The sequence below is a fragment of the Balaenoptera physalus genome, assembly GCF_965194825.1.
Source record: "Balaenoptera physalus genome assembly, chromosome: 17".
Classification (NCBI taxonomy): Eukaryota; Metazoa; Chordata; class Mammalia; order Artiodactyla; family Balaenopteridae; genus Balaenoptera; species Balaenoptera physalus.
The window spans coordinates 48,767,001-48,793,561 of NC_138895.1; the positions used below are offsets into that span (position 1 = coordinate 48,767,001).

Below are 26,561 nucleotides of genomic sequence, written 5' to 3' on the forward strand. Positions count from 1 at the left end.
TATATTTTTTATTTAATCTAAATTGGGTTTGACAGTAACATTGATGTACGTGTGTGTGTATGTGTGTGTGTATATACATGTAACTAAAATAGAATGTTTTAAAGAGGTCTGCTTTATTAACCAACATATTTTATTCTTTCTGGTGCCCTTCATTCCTCTTCTAGAATTGAGTTTCTATCTGGCATAATTTTATTTTGGACTAAAGCACTTCTCTAATAATTTTTAGTAGGGCAAGACTTCGGGTGACAAATTGTTTTTGTTGTTTTGTTTTCATTTTAAAAGGATATTGTCAATGGATATAGAAATCTAGGCTGTCTTTTTTTTTTTTTAATAAACATTACATAGGATGAATATATCATAATTATCTAATTGTTCCCTTCTTTTGGACATTTAGGTTATCATTAATTTTCCTCTAATTTAAATACTATGAATTGAGCAAGAACAATTTAAGTGGTCTTTTTATTTATTTATTTATTTATTTATTTATTTATTTATTTATGGCTGTGTTGGGTCTTCGTTTCTGTGTGAGAGCTTTCCCTAGTTGTGGCAAGCGGGGGCCACTCTTCATCACGGTGCACGGGCCTCTCACTATCGCGGCCTCTCGTTGCGGAGCACAGGTTCCAAACGCGCAGGCTCAGTAATTGTGGCTCACGGGCCCAGTTGCTCCGCGGCATGTGGGATCTTCCCAGACCAGGGCTCGAACCCATGTCCCCTGCATTGGCAGGCAGATTCTCAACCACTGCGCCACCAGGGAAGCCCTAGGCTGTCTTTTCTTTTAGCACTTTAAAGGTATCATTCCACTGTCTTCTGGCCACCATTGTTTCGGATGAGAAATTGTCCTTATCATGGTTCCCTTATGTCTGTTGTGCCTTTTTTTGCCCTGTATGATTTCAACATTTTTTTCTATCTTTGGTTTTTTGCATTTTGGTCATGATGTGTGTAGATCTGGTTTTCTTTTCCTTTATTTTTCTTGGGGTTTGCTGAATCTGTCAGTTGATACCATTCATAAGTTTTAGAAAGAAAATTTTAAAGAATCCTTTACCTCTGATACTGTATTTTTCAAATTCTAGGATTTCTGTTTGGCTCTTTTTAATAGTTTCTGTCTCTCTGTTGCAATTCCCCTTCAGTTCATGCTTGTCTACCTTTTTCACTACATTCTTTAGCATATGTATTAGAGTTCTTTTAAAGTCCCTGTTTGATAATTCTCGTATCTGCCACCTTTGGGACTGATGCTATTGACTGTTTTCTCTTTTGATAGTGAGTCATTTCTTTTTGTTGTGCTGTGTGTTTCATAATCTTTTTTTTTTTAATTGAATGCCAAACATTGTATGTAAAAAAGAATAGAACCTATGGTAAATAATGCTTATGCCCACAAAAGGGCATGCCTCTTATTTTGTCATGTTTTTGGTGTAGTTGGGTTGGGTTTGGTCTTTGCTTTCTGTTCTGTGGTTGAGCTTGTTCTGATCCTGGGCTTTACTTATATTAAGTCACCCCAGACTTCAGATATTTTTGAGAGCAGGATCAGAATTTTTCTTTTAGTATGGTTTGTGACTTTCACTCAGTTCTCCTGACCTACCCTCAGACTTCAGCATGCCGTTTTCATCTGTCCTTATGGAGGGATCTATCTCTCTTAGTTCCTCTTTTCTTCTCCTAGCACAGATTGCCCTGCTTGGTGCTCACTGAAATGTTCAGAGTGGCTGTGAGATTTCTCTCAGTTCTCCTTCTTTGCACTCAGACTTCATCAGGCTCCATGTACCTGCATCTCAGTGGGATCTTTCTCAGCTGTCCCCTGTTATTCTTATGAGCATTTGATGGAGGCTTGTTGAAAAGGGACGGCAGGTGGGTAGATTCCCCTTGGTCTACGGTTTGCAGAGATTCTAAACTGTCATGTCTGCCCCTAACTAGCTCTAAACATTTGTTAAAAGGTCAGTTGTTTTCTTCTTATCCACTTTCTCTTCCTCCTACTGCTGTGCCAAGAATAAAAGCCACTGTTCATTCCTTCTGCCCTATGAGGGGCCTTTCACTTTTATGATTTTTGTTCATAAAAAATCTGACTGATGAATGTTGAAAAGCTTTGATAGGTTACATGGCTTGTTCTTATTGTTACAATGGGATAGAGTTCTCTTGTGATTTTCTGTATCCTAAGAGAAGGGGAAATAATTATTAATTAAGTAACATGAGCTACAATACACACATACCTAAAAACCTTATGATTCATTTATACTAAATTTGACAATTACCTTGGATAAGGTTGCCAGTAGTTGGCAGCTCATCCTTGCTCTGTCATTTTTTTAGTGTCTGATTACTCTATCTTGCCTTTATTCCCCACCCTTGTTTTTGAAGTATTGATTCTTCCTTTTTTGTTTATTTAACTATGTAGCCAAACGTTTTGAAATTATTCTTAAAATTAAGAGTAACAATTTCTTAAGAGCACTATGCATCTAAAAAGTTCTTACTTTACTATAGTTGCATAATAGAAAAATAGTGAGTTTTAGCCACTTAAACTTAGATGAAGATTAATATGTCTGTGTTTTTTGTCTCATTCATTGGTTTAAGATAAATGCAGGGTACTTTTTCCTATTAATAACTTGATATTTTACAGGACAGTCTCATTGGTTGACAAGGTTTCTGTAGCTGATAAGAAGGATGTATGTTTAATTTTAATGCTCTGCAACTTTGGTCTCTAACCCTTACTTCAGTTCTCATTCTTCAGCTTAGGATGTAACTGAAAATGACAGTGGTGCCTTGGTTTAACTAATTGGTAAAGCCTGAATGGAATGTGGATAAGTGAACCATTTTGGCGGTGAACAGAGGAGTAAAGCACACTTTTCTCATTAGTTGTCTCCCAGGCTAAAATTAAACAGAATAATATATTGCCAAATTTTAGTGATTTATGGAGGATCTGTTCTGAGTCAACTATCACACTAATTGTCTGCACACTTATATGTCAAAACTTGTGTGTTATTTTTAAAGGCTGTGTCTCATAAATTGAATATAATATAAAAATATCCCTTTAAATTTAGAAGAACATTATCTCTAAATTATAATTTTAGCTAAGTTGTTAAATTAATAGATTATTCTCTTTTATTACCTGTTTAACATTCATAAAGTTCAAGCCTGGCTATAAGTCATTTAGTCATTTTTGGTATAATGCAATTATGTGACTTAAATGAATATTTGTTGGTGAAGTATTTAACTTTTTCATTATAATAAAATAAGACTTTCAGAATTAATTGTCCATGTGAAAATATTTACCTATTTACATTTGTTTTCCTTTCCCTTTCTCTACCATCCCAATTTTAAAGGTGTGCTAATAACTTACTGAGAAAGTTTTAAAAAATTTACTCAACATGCTTAGTTTTTGGCACATATGAAAAGACTATTAAAATAACTTGCCTCATATGGAGAAGTCCGTAATTCCTTAATTTACTTGTCTTTTGCAGTTTGTATTCTTTTAAATTTATAACTGCTTTGTTTATATAGGTTCTTTTTTGCATATTTTCATCATAATTTAAAAAATAGTTTCTATGTGGCTTGTACTTGAGATGTATAATATTAGAACAAAACGTATCCTGATATATTTACTTTTAAAAATCAATTTAATTTATTCATTTTCTTCTTTTATCATCTTTTAATGGTAACACTTGGTGCAAACAAAAGAATATATGTAAGTTTTGAAGAAAAATCACGTAATGAATACCATTGACTATTTGCTAAGAAGTTGATTGTCAATTTATTTGCTTTTCTATACCTCAGGAGATCTTTCTTTTTATTTAAGGTTCTTTTCTGTTCTTTTTCTCTTCAGTGTTTTGTTTCTTCTTTGTTTGTTTGTTTGTTTGTTTAATATAGGTTTATTTTTAATTATCCAGTTTGGATTCATTGGGCTTCTTAGGTGTGAGGCTTAATATCTTTTGGCAATTCTGTAAAATTCTCAGCCATTTTTTTCTTTGTTTCTTTTTTTTTTGGCGGTATCTGGTCTTAGTTGCATCATGCGGGTTCTTCGTTGTAGTGTGCGGGCTTCTCTCTAGTTGTGGCACATGGGTTTTTCACTCTGTAGCTGTGGTGCGTGGGCTCCACGGAATGTGGGCTCTGTAGTTGTGGTGCGTAGGCTCTCTTGTTGAGGCATGCGAGCTCAGTAGTTGTCGCGCACGGCCTTAGTTGCCCCGCAGCATGTGGGATCTTAGTACCCTGATCAGGTTTCGAACCTGCATCCACTGCATTGGAGGACGGATACTTTACCACTGGACCACCAGGGAAGTCCCTCAGCCCTTATTTTTTAACAATATTACCTCTTCTCATTCCTTAGTAACTCCCTCTGGAATCTAATTAGATATATGTTTGTTCTTCTTACTCAGTCCTCATATCTCTTAACATCATTTTAACTGTTTTCTTTCATTTTTCTATCTCAGATACATTCTAAATTATCTTATTGTGTTTCTTCTATTTTATTAATTTTCTCTTCAACTATATCTAATCTGCTATTTAACCTGTCCAATGAGTTTTTTACTTCAAAAACTAAATCTGTCATTTCTGTAGTTTCCATTTTTCTTTAAAATGTGTTCTTCGCTGATACTTTCTCATTGTTTGTTCCCCTTCATGATTGCATACTTTTGTATTTTAAACGTTTTCTACATAGCTGTTTTTTAAAAAAATATTTATTTATTTATTTGGTTGCATTGGGTCTTAGTTGCGGCAGGTGGGCTCCTTAGTTGCGGCTCGCCAGCTCCTTAGTTGCGGCTCGCCGGCTCCTTAGTTGTGGAGTGTGAACTCTTAGTTGCGACATGTGTGTGGGATCTAGTTTCTGCACCAGGGATCGAACCCAGGCCCCCTGCCTTGGGAGCGTGGAGTCTTAACCACTGCGCCACCAGCGAAGTCACCGTAGCTCTTTTTCTGTATTCAAATACCTTCAGTGCGTGAAAGTCTAAATTTGTTAGTTCTTTTTTCTGGCTCTTGCTCACTTACCTTCTGCAGTGCTTGCTGATTTTTTTTGTTATGGGACTCATTCACAGATCTTAATTTGTAGCTGTTATGTTACAATGAATTGGAGACTTTTTTCAAAGAGAAAAATTTATTCTGCATTTTGCTAGTGGCTATAAGGATATTCCTCAGCAAGAAAATCTAAAGCTCATCTACCCCTCTTTTCTGTTGTCCCCATTTTGAGAATCCCAGTTATATTCTCCTTCATGTCACCTGCACCTGTTTTTTAATGTTCCCTTTTCAAAAGTCTTTTTAGTAATTATTTTGGTGTTTACATCCATGTTTTTAAATAACTTGGCTTTTCTTTCTCTTTCTTGATTGTTCATTTTACAGCATTATTCATTGCTGTCTAACTGTGGAAAATGATAATTGGCTAACTTTTACCCTCTTCAGCTCCCATCACACATTCCTCTGATGTACCCATACTCCCAGTAATCAAATGTATGATATTGTTGTATTATACATTTGATTAATCAATGAATTCATTTTTTTCAGAATTTACATAGTTCTGTCTGTAGATATTATTCATGGCATGGTCATGTTTATCCTATGGTTATCCTTTCCTTTATAACATTTGTTTTTCCTGTATTTAATAATTGTTTGTTGTTTCTAAGTTTTCCATGTACTTGTCACTAATTCACTATTGTCATCCTGGGTCACTTTTTTCCCGTGTTGGATCCTTTGTCTTCTGGATCCCAAAGTTTTTTTCTTGTGGTAATTCCTTCTTTTGACAAAGTACATTCTTTATTGTTAACCATGTATTATTTTGGTGTCTTTAATATTTATGTGACATTAATTATAAAATATATTATTGTGGGCTCATGTGACGGCAAGCAGTTCATAGTAATTTAAATCTAATTGTAATTTTATTTCTGTATATGGATTTTAGAAAAGTCTTTTAACTTTTATGATTGAATTATGTATTCTTGAATTTAAATGAATTTTTGAACTCTATTTAAATGTGTTCAACACATTTCTTTAAAATAAAAAGGATTTGATTAATAGTCTTTCATATTTCAGGCCAAATTCTGTTTCTCACCTAGTAACATTTTGATAGAATGAGCTGTTATAAAACAAGAACACTATTCAAATTAGCTCTTGCTATATATACTCATATATCTAGATACTATATTTTTGTTAGTTTGTGGAGTTGATAGTCTCTGGCATAGTAGAGCTGTTAGAATTGTTTGAAAACTGGATATAATTTTGGGAAAGTCTTATTTTATTTTCCTTAATATAATATAGCATATTAAGCCTTTATTCTGTATACTAGTGGTATTTGAGAAATAGGAGAATTTAGGTTCTTATGAGGAATCTGCATTCTATTACAGGAAAAAATATATATTAAATTGTATTTTCCAGTTGACTTCAGTTATGACCCCCCTGTTTTGCAGTCATCTTGTATTTAGCTTCTCCCCATCATTCCTTTCTGATATGTGTATTTGAGTGAATCATTGCTCACTAGCACATGCTTTGTTACATGGAAGGAGGGATTGCTTATGTTGTCTCAGCATGTTGCCTAGGAATCTATACCGATTTTGGGTTCCTGGGAGAAGTAGCAATGTAAAGTAGAACAGGAGTACACATGGCAAATTTCGTTTGAAAATTCTGTGCAAAGCTTTGAAAAAGGAGGAAATTTCTCTTTTGCTTGCTTCCTCTCCTCCATCCTTGTATCTCAATCTCTTTGTGGTTCACTTTTCATAGGACTTGGTATTAATACTAATTATACTAATTGTACTAGCTGTTTTAATTATCTGCAATATTATAGAACAAATGGGCTTTTTTCAACTAACCTGAGAATCTGTCTACCATTTATTGTGATTCTTTTTTCAGCTCCTACCACGTGGAAGGTACTTTTTCAGATGCTGGAGATACAGTTGAGAGCAAAACTGACTAATATCCCTTCCTTCATATTCTATACATCCTAGTGGAGCTAATACTATTTTTATCAAAAAATATATGTAGAAATGCAAAATCTTATTTATGGATATACATGACCTGCCCCACATAAATTAAGAATGGAATATTCTGCTTTAGTTAAGTTTATGTGAGCTACTTTTTATTAGAGAGTGACAAAAATGTTTTAGTTAGTAGGATGGAATTGCAACTTGTCACACTTCAGTCTTTGTGTTTCATGTCAGAATGTTAGCCTGCATTTCATCTAGGCAGCTCTCTCTCTCTGCTTCTGAACATTTAAAGCTGTAATTTACAGTGATTTATTAAGTGGTTATAATAATGCTTCCTTTCATATCATGAGTTAGTTCTGTAATATAAACAAAAAAGGGAGATAATATTCCCTTCTCATGGCCAATATAGAAATTGCTGTTTGCCTAAAAAATAAAGTTTATTATTATTTTTTAAAGGCAAATGCACATTTAATGAGATATAATTCAAATTCCATAAAGTACATTATTTTAAAGTGCATAATTTAGTGGTTTTTAGTATATTTTCAAGGTTGTACAACAATCACCATTTTCTAATTACAGAACATTTTCATCACTCCCAAAATAACCATATATCTACTAGCAGTTATTTCCCATTCTTTCCTCCCCCCAGGCCCCAGCATCCGCTGATCTACTTTTTTCTTCATGGTTTTGCCTGTTCTGGCCATTTCATGTAAGCGGAATTGTATAATATGTGGTTTTCTGTAACTGACTTGTTTCACTTAGCATGTTTTCAAGGCTTATCCATGTTATAGCATGTATCAGTACTGCATTCCTTTTCATGGATAAATAGTTTTCCATTGTGTGATTCTACTACATTTTGCTAATCCATTCAGCAATTCATGGACATTCATGTTTTCCCACTGTTCGGCTATTGTGAATAATGCTGCTATGAAAATTTGTGTACAAGTTTTTGCGTGGATATTTGATTACAGTTCTCTTGGTATATACCTAGGAATAGAATTGTTGGGTCATATTTGTTAACTGTATATTTTGCTTTCTGAGGAAATGCCAGACTGTTTTCCAAATTATTTGCACTATTTTATGTTCCCACCAGCAATGTATGAAGGTTTGAATTCCTCCACATCATTGGCAACACTTACTGTTGTTCATCTTTTTTATTATGGCTCTCCTACTAATTGGTGTAAAGTGACATCAAGCTTATTATTTTTAGGAGGAATGTAACAATTTAAAAATCTTGTTTTTTAGGTGCCGTACTTCTTTGTAATGTACAAGGACTAGCAGTTAATATTGACCCTATCTTATACACCTGGCTCATTTATCAACCTCAGAAGCGAACCAGTAAACATATGCAGCAGGTGAGAAATTTTTATAATTCTCTAAATAATTTTTTTTCTTATTTGTTAGAGTTATATATTTCTTCTGTTGATTTTGTTTATGGAGGAACCAGAATTCTTCTACCCCTTTCAAGCAATTATACTCTTTAATTTCTGTACAAGAAATTACAGTTCAAAGTAGAGTTGCATTGATTGTTAAAGGGACTTGGTCTACAATTGCTTGTAAAGCAGATACTTTAGAGAGACTAGGTTAGGTAGTCCTATTTTACTGGCTTATTTTCCCTCATAGTGCCTACATGTTTGTTCTCAGAGTGTCCAATACATAATAATTGCTTAGGAAATGTTAGCTTTCATTTTCATTATCTTTACATTTCTTCTTCATCTGTAGGTTTATTCAACAAACATGCATTGAGTGTGCCTAACTCTGGTATTGGGATGGTTGGTGCAAAATCCTTGGGATATGTGTGTGTTTAAAGGGGTCTAAATTACAAAGCAAAAGGAGCTAATTATAGTCTCCTGAATACTTACGTGTAATTCTCTATGTAGGTCATGATACTTAAATGTAGTTCTGACAGATGGGTTTTATTATTCCCATTTTAAAGATGAAGAAACTGATGCTTATTGAGATTAACTTACCTATTTTCACACATCTAGTATATCTCAGAACTAAGAATTTTTGAGGCCAAATTTATGTGATATTGAATTGCATTTTCCCATTGACTTAATTGTAATTTTGTAACATTCTACTTGGAATAGCTTTGTATTTTTTTTCTGAGGTAACTTAAAGCTAATTTATAGGAGAAAAGTGTATAATTTTATATTTACATAAGAATATAAAAATTAACTAAAAAAGTGCAACCCGTGTCTCAAGGAGCATCTTTTTAAAAGTTTTTCTTCATTTTGTCCTAATTTCATTTGAAACTTCTGCCATCCCGTCTCCATTTCATGCTTCCTTTTATCAAATACTTACAGAATACAGTGCAGTATGCTAGGTACTGGAGCTATAGAAACAGAAATCGTGGTTGAGAATATCCCTTCCTCTAGAGGTATTTAGTGTATTTGATAATGTGAAGGAATATAGTAGTAATGCCATTCTTGGTACCTCCCTTGGTATCCATAGGGGATTGGTTCCAGTCCTCCCTCCCCTGTGGATACCAAAATCCACAATGCTTAGGTCCCTTGGTATAGTACAGTTGGCCCTCTGTATCCTTGGGTTCCAGATCAACAGAGGGCTGACTGTAATTGCTATGTTAGATGTATTTACAGGAGTATATGAAAACATAAAAGGAAACATTCTCATGGTCAGGTGAGGATGGGTGTTAGAAGGAGGAATTGACAATTGAGCTGAGCATCATAAAAGTAAGCCAGACAAGGAAGATTGTTCTAGACTAAACTGTGAGCAGAGACAAAGACGATGGAGTAACTTGGCAAGAAAGGGACCTTCAGTGTTTCCAGGCTAGAGCCAAGTGTTCTTATAGAGACTGGTAGAAATTGAAAGCCAATTCATAAAAGATTTTATTTGTAATGGTAAGTGTTTGAGACTTTATCCCAAAGGGTACAGAGGAAGTATAGGAAACTAATATAAATAGACTTGGATTTTAGAAAGTTTAACACAATATGGAGTATGAGTAATGGAGAAGTTAGGACTAATGGCAGGGACAATTTGAGAAAAATTTAGTTGTAAATTTTTTTTCTTACTGAGATATAATTGATATATAACAGTATATTAATTTCAGGTAGCAACATAACAATCCAATATTTGTATATATTGCAAAATCACCACTATAAGTCTAGTTAACATCCATCACCACGCATAGTTAAATAATTTTTTCCCTTGTGTTGAGAAAAGATTTACTCTCCTAGTGACTTGCAAATATACAGTACATATTATTAACAATAGTCATCATATCGTACACTACATTTTATAACTGGAAGTTAGTACTTTGCCTTTACCCATTACACACCCCCCTCCCCCAATCCCCCTGTCTCTGGCAAACACCCTCTCTTCTCTGTATGTAGAGTTTGATGTTTTGGGTTTTTTGGGTTTTGTCTTGTTTAGATTCCACATATAAATGCGGTATTTGTCTTTCTTTGTTTGACATAGCAGAATGGCCTCAAGGTCCATCCATGTTGTCACAAATAGCAAGATTTTCTTATTTTTTAGGGCTGAATGATATTTCATTGTATTAGAAATTTTTCATTGGTTATTTTATAAGTGATGCAGTTATCTCCAGTACACCATAGATATCCCTGAATTTCAGGTAGCGTTCTAGCAGCTTAAGTAAATTATACATTTGTTTGATTGATACCAAGTACCTTCAAAGATTTTGATTTTTTATTTTATTTTTATTATATTGGTTCATAAGTATTTTTAAGTTAAATATAAATATTTCTCTAAGTTCAAAACTAGTAGTTTCATTTAAAAGATAAACTAACAAATACCCATAATCCTAATCATTCAGTTACAAATAATATTGGGATAAATATCTTCATATTTGCATTTTTCTTTAATTATTCACTTAGAATATATTTTTAGAAGTATAACTAGTAACTTTAGGCATGTGGTTTAGCATATTTTAAGGCCTTTGTAATATTGCCAGTTTGATTCCAGAATTGGTGTACAGTTTATATTTTCGTCAGCACTTCATAGTATTACTATTTTGCTACAGTTCAGCATATCTCAAAAATATGCTTTGAAAATGCCTTTAATCTACTATTTCAGTTCTACATTTTCTCCAACATGGAAAATTGAGAGTATAGTTGAACCCTATGACCTTACTGCCCAGTTTCAATACCTGTCAACCCATAACTAATCATCTTCACTTTTAAAATCTGTTGTGTGAAAAAAGCCTAGTATTCAGTAGTGGTGAAAATGTAGAAAATGGATGAACTCATATACTACTGTTGTGAGTGAAAATTAATAAATTTGTCAGTGTCTAATAAAATTACACATGACTGTAGCCTATGACCCCAAAATTCCACTTTTTGATAGAGCTGTGTTCTTACAGTGACATTCATATGAGCCTAAGGAGTCATGTATAAGCTTGTCCCTGCAGAATTCTTTGCAATGGTGTAAAATTGGAGACAACCTAAATGACTGTCTCTAACAAAGTAGATAAATAAAGCATGGCACATTAACATGATGTATTATTTTTTTGTTAAAAATTATTCAATAGGTTTTAGTATGGAAGTCTCAAAATTCTATTTAACGCAAAAATCAGTTTCCCAAGGACATATGCAATATGAGAGTACTTATATTTTTCCCAAACCACCCTGCATATATTACATATTATATATTATCACATATCACATATTATATATAGTATATATTATATATAAGCTATATATATGACATATGTGTAAGTTAATATGGGTGTAAAATATTAAAGGATTGTATCAATATCATAATAGTGATTGACTCTGGGAGGAATGGGCAGTTAGCAGTCAGAGGGGATTTTAGCTTTATCTGTAATATTTTACTTTTCTCCTTAAAAAAAGCAAATATGATAAATTGTTAATTGCCAGTAATTATTGGTTATAATGAAAATATGGATGTTCTTTTATTCTTCATAATTTCCTATATTTTTACATTTATTAAATTAATAATAAAGGAAAATTTTATAGGAAGAGGGACAAAAGGCTTTTTAGGTATTTTGGGACCACGGGATATTGATGGGGCAACAATAGGGCAGATATGGGACTAGGGTACAATGGAAATTTGGGGGAGTATCCCGTACCAGAAGGCAGAAGAATGTAAGCAGAGCAACAGGTGGTTGCTAAAAATAAATGCTCCTTCTTTTGATATTTTTGACTGAGGTAGTCATATTTCCAAAAAAAGTGGTGGGAATCACTCATCTTTTACTCTTTTTCCAGTATCTCTTCATGCCTGACATATAGGAACTATATTAGCAATCATTCAGCAAATATTTATGAAGGGTCTCTATTGCTCACTGTTAAAGGTATTTTGGATACAGCCGTGTAGAGACATGTAAGAGCCTTGCTCTCTTGTTAGAAAGGGTTTTTATTTGGCCTTTTACTGTATTTTTACTGATGTGAAAATGCACTCAGAGTCTCAACCACCAAAAGAAAGATTTGTTTGTTTGTTGCTGGGTATTTCCAATATCATATCTTCCATCAATCTCATCTTTCACCTATTGTGCAAGAATTAAATATCACACTATACAGCACGGAATTTTTCTATAATTACATATTATATATTAATTTTGATTCTAAACTTGGTCCTAACTTCTTTGAGTGCTTCATTAATTCCAGGTTTATAAGTGATGTCCAGTAAATTCAAGGGATTATGGAATCACTAAGTGTTAGAGCATAAAGGGATTTTCTAGTAGACATCTCCACCCCCCTTGTTTTATAGATGAGCAAGTTTAAATTAGACTCAGCATTTCTTATCTAGCTCTTAAATATTATTTCCTGTTTAGATTTGTAAAAATATTATCAGTTTGACTAAATACTTAACATGAAAGCAGATATTCTGCGTTGTGGTGTTTCCCACAATATATTAATCCTTCATTTTCTCATTATCAGTTTTCTTGTCCTTTTACTCACCATAGGGAATAACTTGTAAAATAATTTGGCTTTTTTTCCATTATATTATATGGTTATATAATGTAACTATGTTCTCATTGAAATATTTATTCATAATTTAAATAATATTAAATAGTTATCATAAGTTGGGTGAAACTTAAAGTTGGATCTATAAAAGTGTGGATGTTGTAGACCACACTCCAGCCTAACCAACCCCCTCCAGATTCACCATCTGATGCAGCTGTATCACAGTTATCATCTGTTGTTTCCCAAGCTGCAATTTCCTCCTCAATTTGTGGCTAAAACCCAACATTTGATGATTGTTTTCCACTCAGTTCAACATTGATCTTTGATCCTGAAGCAAACTTAAAAATAACTTTTTTTTTTTTTGGCCAAAAATCTGACAAGATTGTATTGGGCGTCATCAGCAGTAACATCAGACTTTATTTCAGTGAATAAAGATGAAACAGCTGCTTTATTGTCCAGCTCAGCACTCATGCATTCAATATAGGATCGTAATGTTTTCCAGCTTTCTCTAACTATAGATATTTTTCTGTGCTTTCTAAATATACTGTGGATATCACTTTGTCAGACACAATATAGAGATTTTCAGCAATTCTCAAAAAAAATTGGATTGTCCATATTAACATGTACCTAATCAGTTTATAGAAGTACTTCCCTAAAATATCATTTTATAAGGATAACTTTTCATTTACTAGTGATCATAATTTTCAAAGTTAATTTTAGTTTTGATTTGCCTCTAACATGTTACCTTTATACTTCTTACTAAAATTTATGTTAAACTTTAATTATTTCCAAGCTCTCTTGGTTTTCTCGCAGAATTCTAATTTAAAATTGAAATTGTTAAATGTTCCTGTGTGAGTGTGTGTGAGAGACAGTGACCAAGAGGGAGGGCAAGAGAGATTGATTGATTCATTGATTTAAAATAATAAAGCCCCATGTATAGCATGGGGTATGTAGTCAATTATAATATCTTTGTATGGTGACAGATGATAACTAGACATATCATGGTGATCATTTTGTAATGTACAGAAGTATCAAATCACTGTGTCATGCACTTGGAACTAACATAAAGATGTACCTCAATTATACCTCAATTGAAAACAAAATATGTAGACACTGGGGGAAAATGTATCAAAATGCTAATGATGGTTATCTTTGGGTGGATGGGGATTATGGGTGATTTTTTTTTTTTTTTCACACACACACACTGTATTTTATTTTTACAAGAGATAAATAGACTGACACCAAGCATTGTACATGGATGACCACAACAAAAGCAACAATGATTGCAATTACCAAACATGAAACACACTCATACTATGGGTGATTATTAACTAAAAAACAATAAAGCCTCAACCACAACATGTGATGGACTTTCTTCAGTGATGCTATGTTTAACCTTCTCTGCTTAAGAAATAGTAAATAATTCAGTTTTTCATTTGACTCTCTCCAGCAGCCTGTGATAGCTGTTCCTCTTGTTATGCCAATTAGCAGAAGGAAGGAGGATGAGGTGTCTGTTGGAAGTGCGCCCTTGGCAAAGCAACAATCATATCAGGCCTCTGAATATGCCAGCAGCCCTATAAAAACAAAAACAATAACAGGTATGTGTCAAGAATTCTAAAGGGTCTGTGATTTCACCCTACCTCTAAGCTAAGCAGTTATCCAGGCCATAATTTCGTGAATGCTGCCCAGAGGCACAAGAATCCTGGAACGGAGACAAAGGACTTTATATAATCTATAGCATTAGCGGTTACCGAAGTATTAGCATTTTTTTGTGTCCCTGCCCTAAGCCTAATTCCTACAGGGTGGCACAAAGAGGGCCAAGTGATACCTGTATACAGTGGATTATATTACAGGAGAGGAACCTGAACCTTTATAATGGGTAGAAATTATGCCTGCCATTTTCTCCAGTGGGAGGCCCTATATGTACCTTACAAGATTGTAAGCAAACCTGCTCTTTGTTCAGAAGGAAGACAATATCTTTGTCTTCTGAGGCTGTACACTGTACAGATACCCTTGAAAATAACATTGGGAACAAAGGCATTGACTGCCTCTACTTGTAAGACAGGCAAAAACACAAGAGACCCATGGAGAATCATCTCCCAATAATATCATTATGTTCCTGCTTAAAGTGAATTCTTGCAATCCACCCTACATCTCAATCTTCTTTCCTCCCCCTTCTCTTTGTTAGCTAGATCACCTATGCAAATATAAAACATAAATATTCTTCCATAAAACAATTTCTTTTATTTCCTTTTGTATAATTTAAAAACCCACTTTTTAAAAATTGTTTTATTTATTTAAAAAAAAATTTTTTTAACATCTTTATTGGAGTATAATTGCTTTACAATGGTGTGTTAGTTTCTGCTTTATAATAAAGTGAATCAGTTATACATATGTATATGTCCCCATATCTCTTCCCTCTTGCGTCTCCCTCCCTCCCGCCCTCCCTATCCCACCCCTCTAGGTGGTCATAAAGCACCGAGCTGATCTCCCTGTGCTATGTGGCTGCTTCCCACTAGCTATCTGTTTTACATTTGATAGTGTATATATGTCCATGCCACTCTCTCACTTTGTCCCAGCTTACCCTTCTCCCTCCCCATATCCTCAAGTCCATTCTCTAGTAGGTCTGTGTCTTTATTCCCGTCTTGCCCCTAGGTTCTTCATGACCATTTTTTTTTTTTAGATTCCATAGATATGGGTTAGCATACGGTATTTGTTTTTCTCTTTCTGACTTACTTCACTCTGTATGACAGACTCTAAATCCATCCACCTCACTACAAATAACTCAATTTCGTTTCCTTTTTATGGCTGAGTAATATTCCATTGTATACATGTGCCACATCTTCTTTATCCATTCATCTGTTGATGGACTAAGATCAGGAAGGAACAAGACAAGGTTGCCCACTCTCACCACTATTATTCAACATAGTTTTGGAAGTTTTAGCCACAGCAGTCAGAGAAAAAAAAGATAGAAAAGGAATCCAAATCAGAAAAAAAGAAGTAAAAAACCCACTTTATGATTTCATTTTAAGTAGTGTTTTAAATTTCTAATGTTTTCCCTTAGATATTCAGCTTTATTCCATATAACTCATATATCCCCAACCATATTAAAAAAGGTTTTATTTTTTCAGTAACTCAAAAACACTTATTGAATATCTATAATGGGCAAGACTCTGTTGTAAGTAATTTTGAGGGTAGGAATATTAATAAGACATGATCCCTGCCCTTCAGGAATTTAAAATATGATCATATACATAAGGAAGTTAAAGCTAACATTTGTGGTTTAGAGGAAAAGTTAGTTTCCTTATCATATTTAAAAACAACAGCAGTAAAAATGCTAACATACATTTTTGTAGAGTTTTATACATAACTATTATTCTGTGTTCTATTACTTTTCTTAAAATAGGATGTTATGTTTATTTTGTGGAATCATTAGACTTCCACCTGTCAGTATCCACAAGCCTTTTGATATGTTGAGATTTTCTTTACCAATTGATAAAAATGCTTTTGCTTATTTTTTGTATCATAGGAAGATGATCTGTAACTTGTATTGATTTTTTAATATAAAATTAGATATTTCATTTAGATACCATGCTAAGTTTCAGACTTTAGATCTCTTGAACTGGTAGGTTACATAATGGTTTATAAATATCACCTCTGACTAAGATAAAATAAATGTCCACTAAGTATCAATTGATAAAAATAAGTTTAATTTTATATGATATTAACCACATATTCTGACCTCCTGCTTTACTATTTAGTCCAGTTTTTTAAATCACACTTGATAATTGATGTAAAGTGATTGTTAAGGATGAGTAAAGATGACAGAAAATACTTATTTAAATGAAATTACATGACAGAACTATGTAGAAAATATCATAGATTTTAGAATGCATTTGCTATGCATGGAGAAGTTTTATAGATAAATTCACATCTCATATTGGTTACCTATCAATTCATGAATGATATCGGTTAATATCTGAGATTTATTTTGCTTTCATATACTTTCCCACTTAATTATAAGAAATTAATATTTTATTTTGAAGAAATTAAGAAAAACCCCAAACATAATTTCTCATCAGTAATTATTACTTTATAGATAATCTAAAAACATAAACACATTATTCTTCTTTTAAAATTTTATTTATTTAGTTTTTAAATTTTATTGGAGTATAGTTGATTTAAAATGTTATATTATTTTCAGGTGTACAGCATAGTGATTCAGTTATACATATACATATATTCATTTTTTTTTAGATTCTTTTCCCATATAGGTTATTACAGAATGTTGAGTACAGTTCCCTGCACCATACAGTAGGTCCTTGTTGGTTATCTATTTTATATATAGTAGTGTGTGTGTGTGTGTTAATCCCAAGCTCCTGATTTATCCCTCCCCCCCTACATTTCCCCTTTGGTAATCATAAGTTTGTTTTTGAAATCTGAGTCTGTTTCTGTTTTGTAAATAAGTTCATTTATATCATTTTTCAAAATTAGATTCCACATGAGTGATATCATATGATATTTGTCTTTGTCTGTCTGACTTACTTCACTCAGTATGATAATCTCCAGGTCCATCCATGTTGCTGCAAATGGCATTATTTTGTTCTTTTTTATGGCTAATATTCCATTTTAAATATGTACCACATCTTTATCCATTTCTCTATTGATGGACATTTAGGTTGTTTTCATGTCCTTGCTATTGTAAATAGTGCTGCAGTGAACATTGGGGTGCATGTATCTTTTCGAATTATGGTTTTCTCTGGATACATGCCCAGGAATGAGATTTCTGAATCATATGGTATCAGCTCACACTGGTCAGAATGGCCACCATGAAAAAGTCTACAAACAATAAATGCTGGAGAGGGTGTGGAGAAAGGCAAACGCTGCTACACTGTTGGTAGGAATGTAAATTGGTACAGCCACTATGGAGAACAGTATGGAGGTTCCTTAAAAAACTAAAAATAGAACTAACATATGATCCAGCAAACAACACATTATTCTTTATTTCAAATTACAAATGTGAACTGTAGTTCTTTGCATTTGAGTTGTGGATATTTGCTTTTTCCGTCCTTAGTGTTTCCCCATCTCTAGAACCCTTAGGTTATATATCCTGTAGGTATTTTCCTTATAGGTGAGGATGTCTATGTATCACCAGATATTTACTCAAGCTAGCATAACAATGAACAGTTATCAAACTGATGCCTGTGCTTGCTTGTTTTTGGACTGTGGGCATTTGTAGAAAGTAAAAATCCCTGGGTATAACATTTCTTCTTTATGACCAATGTATCTTGCCCCTTGGATGCCACCATTTTCACTTTTTGGAAAGCTTGTTGGTATTGTTCTCTCTTTTCTTGAGAATGCTCTGTACTAATCATTTTCTTTATTTAGAATTATGTTTCAAAATTTTGTTTTATTTTTAATTAGAGTATACAGTTCCTGTTTTAGTTTTAATTTAAAAATGCTTTATGAGTCCTTTGAATTTGTATCTACTTCTAAATGTGGTTATCACTATTTTAATTATTACTTACATTGTATCATAAGCTATAATGAATTTGGTAAGGTATTCGTAGCCTTTCACAAACCTTTTTTCTTGTTTTTTTTACTTTTACCATCTTAATCTTTTTAAGTGTATAGTTCAATTGTGTTAAGTATACAGATGGTCCCCAACTCATCATGGTTTGACTTACAGATTTTCGACTTTATGATGGTGTGAAAGCAATATGCATTCAGTAGAAGCCATACTTCGAATTTGAATTTTGATCTTTTCCCAGGCTAGCGATATGAGGTGGGATTCTCTGGTGATGCTGGGCAGGGGCAGTGAGCCACAGCTTTCAGTCAACCATGCAACCACGAGGGTAAACAACCAAAACACTCACAACCATACGACCATTTTGTTTTTTACTCTCAGTACAGTATTCAGTAAGTTACATGAGTTATTCAACTATGTAGTATAAAATAGGCTTTGTGTTTGATTATTTTGCCCAACTGTAGGCTAATGTAAGTGTTCTGAGCACATTTAAGGTATGTTAGGCTAAGCTCTGAAGTTCAGTAGGTTAGGTGTATTAAATGCATTTTCAACTTAAGATATTTTCACTTTATGATGGGTTTATCAGGACATAACCCATTTTAAGTTGAGGAGGATGTGTATTCACATTGTTGTGAAATGCACGTTTTAATTTTTTAACTGAATTTTACAAGTGGAGATATGTGTTAATTTATGCTTGAATTCTTATTAAAATAATTTTTAGTTTTTATATTCTCAACCTAAGGTCCAAAGTTAGTCTTAAGTTCATCGCAAAGTTATGTAGTAGTACTGGCACATGAAGACTGAGGCTTGGCGATATTGCACTGGGCTTGATTTTGCTTTTTAATTATTCATCAAGAAGCAGACATCCTCTTCCAATCTCAATTAACCAATCTTAAGTAGCTGGCTGCAGGGGGAACATGTGCTTGATGGCTGGAAATGTGTTGACAGCAGAACAGCGCTATTTCAGTGATATAGGCACATAGGGCAGGCCAAGCCAGAATAAAAGCATGTTTCACATGAAGATAATGTATTATCACAAAATTCTAAATGATCTTCTAGAGAATCTATATATCCTTCAAAACAAGGAACCCACTAAAAACTGTGACATCTGTTTACCCTATGTTTTGGAAATGTTATGAACATTAAATTGGAACTCTTGATGAAAATGTCTGTAATGGAGATGAAAACTTTAAAAAGCAGGATCCTTCATAAATGATATCTCTTTAAAAAATACTAGCCATTTTTATCTTACATGTTTATATATTACCTCTTAAGTCTAAAGCACTGTAAGTACACAGTTGAAATAATAGAAGGCCTTTTAATTTGACTCCTTAAATAATACCAAGATAATAGTAAATGAAGACCTGATAATTGATGATGTAAATTTTAGTAGATAATGCCACAAATTAAACGTATAGAACTTTAGCTTCTGACTGTGATGGAGGAACAGGGACTAGATTTATATTCCTGTTGTAAATAACTAATAAACTGGTCAAAATATATGGGAGAACAAAAAAAGTTTCTAGACATTGGACAGTAGGCAGTGCAGTACTGTGATCCCTCATAGAAGGGAAACAAATGAGTTGAGCCCTAGGATTATCCTGGCTTTTTGGCTGAAGGCACATTCCAGACCACAGAGCAGGGTGGGATGTATCAAGCTGAACTCAGCTGTCTTGCTGAATTGAGGTTTAGGGAAGCAAAGGGATTGAAGTATAAGGAGGCAGAGATGACTGGAAATTATGGGGCAGAGTTTCAGAGAGAGAAAGCTATGCAGCAAAAGAGCTTCAGAGATCAGCGATAGATTTCTCCTTGAGTATTTGCTGAATAGTAAGCTGTGCCTGAATAGGATGAGACTCCACAAAGTTGGGTAAAGGATGACCAAGGACCTATGGTCTGAATGATTCCCAGAGCTCACACATGGCTAAAAGGCATTCAGGTTCCCACTGTGCTTAGTTTACAATTCCAACTGACCATTCAGGACATTCAGTAAAGACCCCAAAAAGATGACACCTCAATATTGGAGCTAAACTTTCCATAGAGTAAAGCCTACCTACACTCACCTTAAACACACTTTAAAAAAGCCTCTGAAGAAACCAAAACAGTGAGTGAGTTTACTGCTGGGCCAAATGAAGCCCAGTGCTATTAAGAGGAATACAAAAAGATCCAGATATGTAACAACTTAAAAGTCACATTGTCAAGCATCCAACCCAAAACTATTAGAGATGCAAAGAAGCAGGCAACTTTGACAAGGAGGAAAACTAGCAATAGAAATAAACTGAGAAATGACAGATGATAGCATTAGCAGGTATATTAAATACTTGTACATTAAAACAGGTACTATAACTGTTCAGATGTTTGAGGAAAGATGAATACAATTTGGAGAGAAATAGAAGATATAAAAAGGAACCATGCCCAACTCTAGAGATGAAAAATATAATATCTGATATCAGAAACTCACTGGGTGGAATTAGCAGGAAAGTAGACATTGCAGAAGAAGAAATAATAAAATTGAAGACATAGCAATAGAAACTTGCCAAATTGAAGCACAAAAAGAATAAAGGGGAAAAATGTACAGAGCTTTAGTGAACTGTCAGATGATAATTAAGGTAGTCACAGTAGATCTCACTAAAAGTTCATATTTGACTAGATACTTGAAGCAGGTGAGGGAGTGAGGCATGTGGATATCTGTAGAAAAATCATGTGGGATTATATGTATGTCTAGGAAATTAGACATACATATAATCCCACATACCCCTTCACTTAATAGTTAAGGAGATTGAGTCTTTAAGAGGTCAAGCAACTTACCCAAGGTTAGAAAATATTTAATGGTACTTTTTCAAAATGAAAGTTCCAGGTTATAGTAGTCATTTTGTGATTATTAGCTGCCTCTTTCATTCCTTAATGGCATAGCCAGCCCTAAAATGAGGTCTATGTAAAAATTCCTCTCTAAAACCTAATATATAACCAGCCAACTTCAGAGTGTCTTTTTTTTTTTTTTTTTGTCAAAGGAATTGTTCTAAATTTTCAGCCCAGTTCCATTGGACTAAGCTAGTTAAGAATTTTGTGTCAGAGCTACCAACTGGATATACCGGGAAACAACTCCCCTCTGTGATGAGCATGGAGGTTCTGCCTGGCTTTAATCGGGTGTCACTTCAGTGGTGCAGTTCCTGGCATAAACTCCAAAGTGAAACACTACTCCTGACATGTTTTTTCTTCCCTGATATGTCCTTAAATATATCCTGGAGTCATTCATGCTTCCAACAAGATTAAATTAAATATTTATGATGTTTCAGATATTTAAAATTTTTGTCCAGCATATGGAAATTCTATTTTATTTAGTTCTCAAAGAGACTTAAATATGAAAAATCCTGAAATTTTAAAAAGCACTTTGTTACTTTGTTTATGTTACAGATAGTGAAAGTTTTCAGACTTCCTTTTTTTTAAAGAATCTTTCTTTTGACAATGAACTTGGGCTATTATGTAGAATATTTCTAATTATGTTTTTTTCCTGACCTGATTTCAAAATATAGTATTTTTAAACTAAGCAAGAAGTCAGTAAGTTAACTGTAATTTTTAAGATTGTATTAAGTTTGGCTGAAGATATCAGGAAACCCTCAATAACAGTGATTTAAACAAGATTGAATTTTTTTTTTGAAAATATATGGAAATAATATAATTTATCAAGGACTTGTATCCAAAATATATACGGGACTCTCAAAATTCAATAATTAGAAAACAGACAACCCATTAAAAAATTTAACAAAATTTTTGAACAAGCACTATACCAGTAAAGTTATATGTACGGTAAATAAGCACAGAAAAAGATGCTCAACATCAGTAGTCACCAGGGAAATGAAAATCAAAAGCACAATGAGATACCACTACACACCCTCCAGAACAGACAAATTAAAGAAGACTGACTATACCCAACACTGGTGAGGATATACAGCACCTAGAAGTGTCATATACTGATGGTAGAACTGTAGCATAACAAAGTCACTTAGAAAAACAGTTTGGTAGTCTCTCAAAAAATTAAACATATATCTACTTATGATATCCTTTCAGTATTTCCCTAAAAGAAATGAAAGCATGTGTCCATACAAAGACTCATACTTAAATGTTCATAGCGGCTTTTAAAAAAAAAAACAACAAAAAAAACCAAGATTGAATTTTATGTCTCTCATGTGAAAGCTTTGAGTAGGCACCCAGAGGTGTTAAGTTTCTCTAAGATCAGGTACTTTCTTATTCCCCATGGGTGGCCTGTGTTGCCAGGCCTGCCTTATGGTCCACAATGGATGCTTCAGCCATTTATCATATCTGCATTTCGATGAGTGGGAAATGAGTAAAGAGGACTCTTTTATTTCTTTAAATATTGTACAGAAGTTGCACCCTTCACTTTTGCTTCACTTCTTTTGGCCAGAAACTCATCACATGATCATATGTAGCTATGCAGGGATCTCAGGATGGTAGTCTCTATTCTTGAAGGCCACACACCTGGCCAAAACGTGTGGCTTTTAACTAAGAAAAAAGGGGAGGATAGATATTAGAGGTTATTTAGCTGTCTTTGCCACAATAACTTAAAATAGAATGTTACAAGCTGAGTTTTAGAAGAGAAATAGGAAATAAACATTTTTCTTTTAGTGGGGATGTCAGAAGACATAGCTGGTAAAAGTATTTTCATGTCTGAGGTGTGGTTTAGGTTTTTCTCAATGAGAGATAACAGGTTTGGGAGTCATCACCGTATGAATTGTAGTCAAAGACACAGAGTGCATAATCTCTCAGGGATACCATGCACAGCAAGATGAGAAGAAAGCCCAAAATTAAATTCTGAGCAACTTTTCATTAAAGAGTAAGGAGTAGGAGCCAATGGAGAAGATTGAGAAGCTTCATTCTGAGAAGTAGGCAACAAAAGAACGTATGATATATATATATGACACAAATAAAAGTTTCAAAGAGGGTGTCTAACTGCATGATATGCTGTAAAGTCATCAAGAACAATGAGGCTGAAAAACTTTAATTGGCCAAGGTCAGTTGGCCAGAGGAGCTTTGGTTGTTAGGGGATGAATGGGAGTTGAGCATGTAGGGATAGCCTCTGTATACCACTCTTTCAGGAAATCGGACTGTGCAGAAACATGGGTATGTCAGTAGTTACAGTGAAGCAAACAGGAGAGAAGAAAAAATTAGAGCAACAGTAAAGTTTGGAATAATTTATATAGTGAGATCACAGGTCAGGTAGAATGTAAGATCTTATAAACAGATACAAGATTTAACAGATAATTGCCACTTCCTCTGAGAGAGAGGTAAGAAGATAAAGTATATACCATTATATGTCAGTTTAGTTAATTTTCTCTCCACAAACAAGTATTTATGCAGGATAAGTATTGTTATCTTTGCACTACTGCAGAGAATGTAAGAGATTAGGAAATGTATAATTTTTTCAAGTCAAGCTCCTTGTTTTTCACATACAACGAATATGTTCCTTATACGAAAACAGGACATGACATTACACTTTACCTTCAGTTTTTTTTTAATCAGTTTAATATATTATTCCAAGTTTGAAATTTCTTCATCTTAAAAAAAAAATCATTCTATCCAAGGCAGTATAACTTGTAGGATGGTTTTTTAAGGAGGGAGATTTCCAATTTTTGCTAGTAATATTTGCTCCTGAAGACACTGATGTATTTTGGATTCTAACTTTTTAATAATTGTGGATTATAAGTAAAATGGGTCATACCAATATAGTTATCCATCTAAAAATGTTTAAGCAATCCTTAATTTGATTAAGCTTGAATGTTGAGCAGGTATGTTCCTAATTATAGTGTGGAAATAGTATTACTGTACAAGAAATACACTTTTGTGGATTTATGTATATTAGAAGTTGCTCACTTTAATCATGTAGCTTAGCATAAAATTCCATTCCTTTGTGATTAATTAGATATTTAGTTTCATTGGAAAATATTAAAGCATGAGAGTACACACTAATGCATAATATGTAATTGATTTTATTCTCTCAGGAGTAAAATATGGTTTAAAAAACATTTTCCCCTTATGGAATAGAGAAAGGTTTAAAATGCATTGAAGGGGACCTTCATGATGGCAGAGGAGTAAGACGTGGAGATCACCTTCCTCCCCACAACTACATCAGAAATACATCTACATGGAAAACAACTCCTACAGAACACCTACTGAACGCTGGCAGAAGATCTCAGACTTCCCAAAAGGCAAGAAATTCCCCACGTACCTGCTTAGGTGCAAAAGAAAAAAGAAAAAACAGAGACAAAAGAATAAGGATGAGACATGCACCTCTGAGAGGGAGCTGTGAAGGAGGAAAAGTTTCCACACACTAGGAGGCCCCTTCACTGGTGGAGATGGGGAGGTGGGAGGGAGGGAAGCTTCGGAGCCATGGAGGAGAGCTCAGCAACAGGGGTGCAGAGGGCAAAGCGGAGAGATTCCCACACAGGGGATCGGAGCCGACCAGCACTCACCAGCCCGAGAGGGTTGTCTGCTCACCCACCGCTGCAGGCAGGGGCTGGGAGCTGAGGCTCAGGCTTCGGAGGTCAGATCCCAGGGAGAGGACTGGGGTTGGCTGCGTGAACACAGCCCGAAGGGGGCTAGTGCCCCACAGCTAGCTGGCAGGGAGTCTGGGAAAAAGTCTGGACCTGCCTAAGAGGCAAGAGACCATCGTTTTGGGGTGCGCAAGGAGAGGGGATTCAGAGCACCGCCTAAACAAGCTCCAGAGACAGCGTGAGCCATGGCTATCAGCATGGGCAACACAGATAGGCATGAGACACTAAGGCTGCTGCTGCCGCCACCAAGAAGCCTGTGTGCAAGCACGGTCACTGTCCACACCTCCCTGCCCGGGAGCCTGTGCAGCCCGCCACTGCTAGGGTCCCGCAATACAAGGACAACTTCCCCGGGAGAACACATGGTGTGTCTCAGGCTGTTGCAACATCATGCCAACCTCTGCCTCCGCAGGCTCGCCCCGCATTCTGTACCCCTCCCTCCCCCCAAAACTGAGTGACTCAGAGCACCCTAATCAGTTGCTCCTTTAACCCCCTCCTGTCTGGGCAAAGAACAGATGCCAGAGGACTACCTACACGCAGAGGCAGGACCAAATCGAAAGGTGAACCCCAGGAACTGTGCAAACAAAGAAGAGAAAGGGAAATTTCTCCCAGCAGCCTCAGGAGCAGCGGATTAAATCTCCACAATCAACTTGAGGTACCTGCATCTGTGGAATACCTGAATAGACAACGAATCATCCCAAAATTGAGGCAGTGGACTTTGGAGCAACTGTAGACTTGGGGTTTGCTTTCTGCATCTAATTTGTTTCTGGTTTTATGCTTATCATAATTTAGTATTTAGATCTTATTATCATTGGTAGATTTGTTTATTGATTCGGTTGTTCTCTTCCTTTGTGTGATTTTGTCTGTATAGCTTTGCTTTTACCATTTGTCCTAGGGTTCTGTCAGTCGTGTTTTTTTTTTTTAAGTATACTTTTTAGCACTTGTTATCATTGGTGGATTTGTTTCTTCGGTTTGGTTGTGCTATTCCTTCTTTCTTTCTTTTTTTATTTTTAATATTTTTATTTTTAATTTTAAATTTTAATAACTTTATTTTATTTCCTTTCTATCTTTTTTTTCCCCCCCTTTCCTTCTGAGCCGTGTGGCTGACAGGGTCTTGGTGTTCTGGCCGGGTGTCAGGCCGGAGCCTCTGAGGTGGGAGAGCCGAGTTCAGGACACCGGTCCACCAGAGACCTCCCCCCTCCACGTAATATCAAACGGCAGAAACTCTACCAGAGCTCTCCATCTCAACGCTAAGACCCAGCTCCACTCAGCAACCAACAAGCTACAGTGCTGGACACCCTATGCCAAACAATTAGCAAGACAGGAACACAAACCTACCTATTAGAAGAGAGGCTGCCTAAAATCATACTAAGTTCACAGACACCCCAAAACACACCACCGGACGTGGTCCTGCCCACCAGAAATACAAGATCCAGCCTTATCCACCAGAACACAGGTACCAGTCCCCTCCACCAGGAAGCCCACACAACCCACTGAACCAACCTTACCCACTGGGGGCGGACACCAAAAACAGCAGGAACTACGAACCTGCAGCCTGCGAAAAGGAGACCCCAAACACAGTAACTTAAGCAAAATGACAACACACAGAAACACACAGCAGATGAAGGAGCAAGGTAAAAAACCCACCAGATCAAACAAATGAAGAGGAAATAGGCAGTCC

At 35.0% G+C, this 26,561-nt stretch overlaps 1 protein-coding gene across 15 annotated transcripts in view; it reads left to right on the top strand.

The window, feature by feature from the left end:
- Positions 1-26,561, top strand: part of VPS13B (vacuolar protein sorting 13 homolog B) — a 763,196-nt gene that overhangs the window by 300,294 nt on the left and 436,341 nt on the right. For 14 of the 15 annotated variants that reach the window (XR_014255333.1, XM_082432674.1, XM_082432665.1 and 11 more), the window contains 2 exons: positions 8,130-8,239; positions 14,241-14,388. Coding sequence is in view for 14 of the 15 variants with exons in the window: in XM_082432674.1 (XP_082288800.1) it covers positions 8,130-8,239; positions 14,241-14,388 (258 nt within the window). In the remaining variant the exon portion in view is untranslated. The remainder of the gene's footprint in view (positions 1-8,129; positions 8,240-14,240; positions 14,389-26,561) is intronic. The other variant, XM_082432678.1, reaches the window with a different exon arrangement.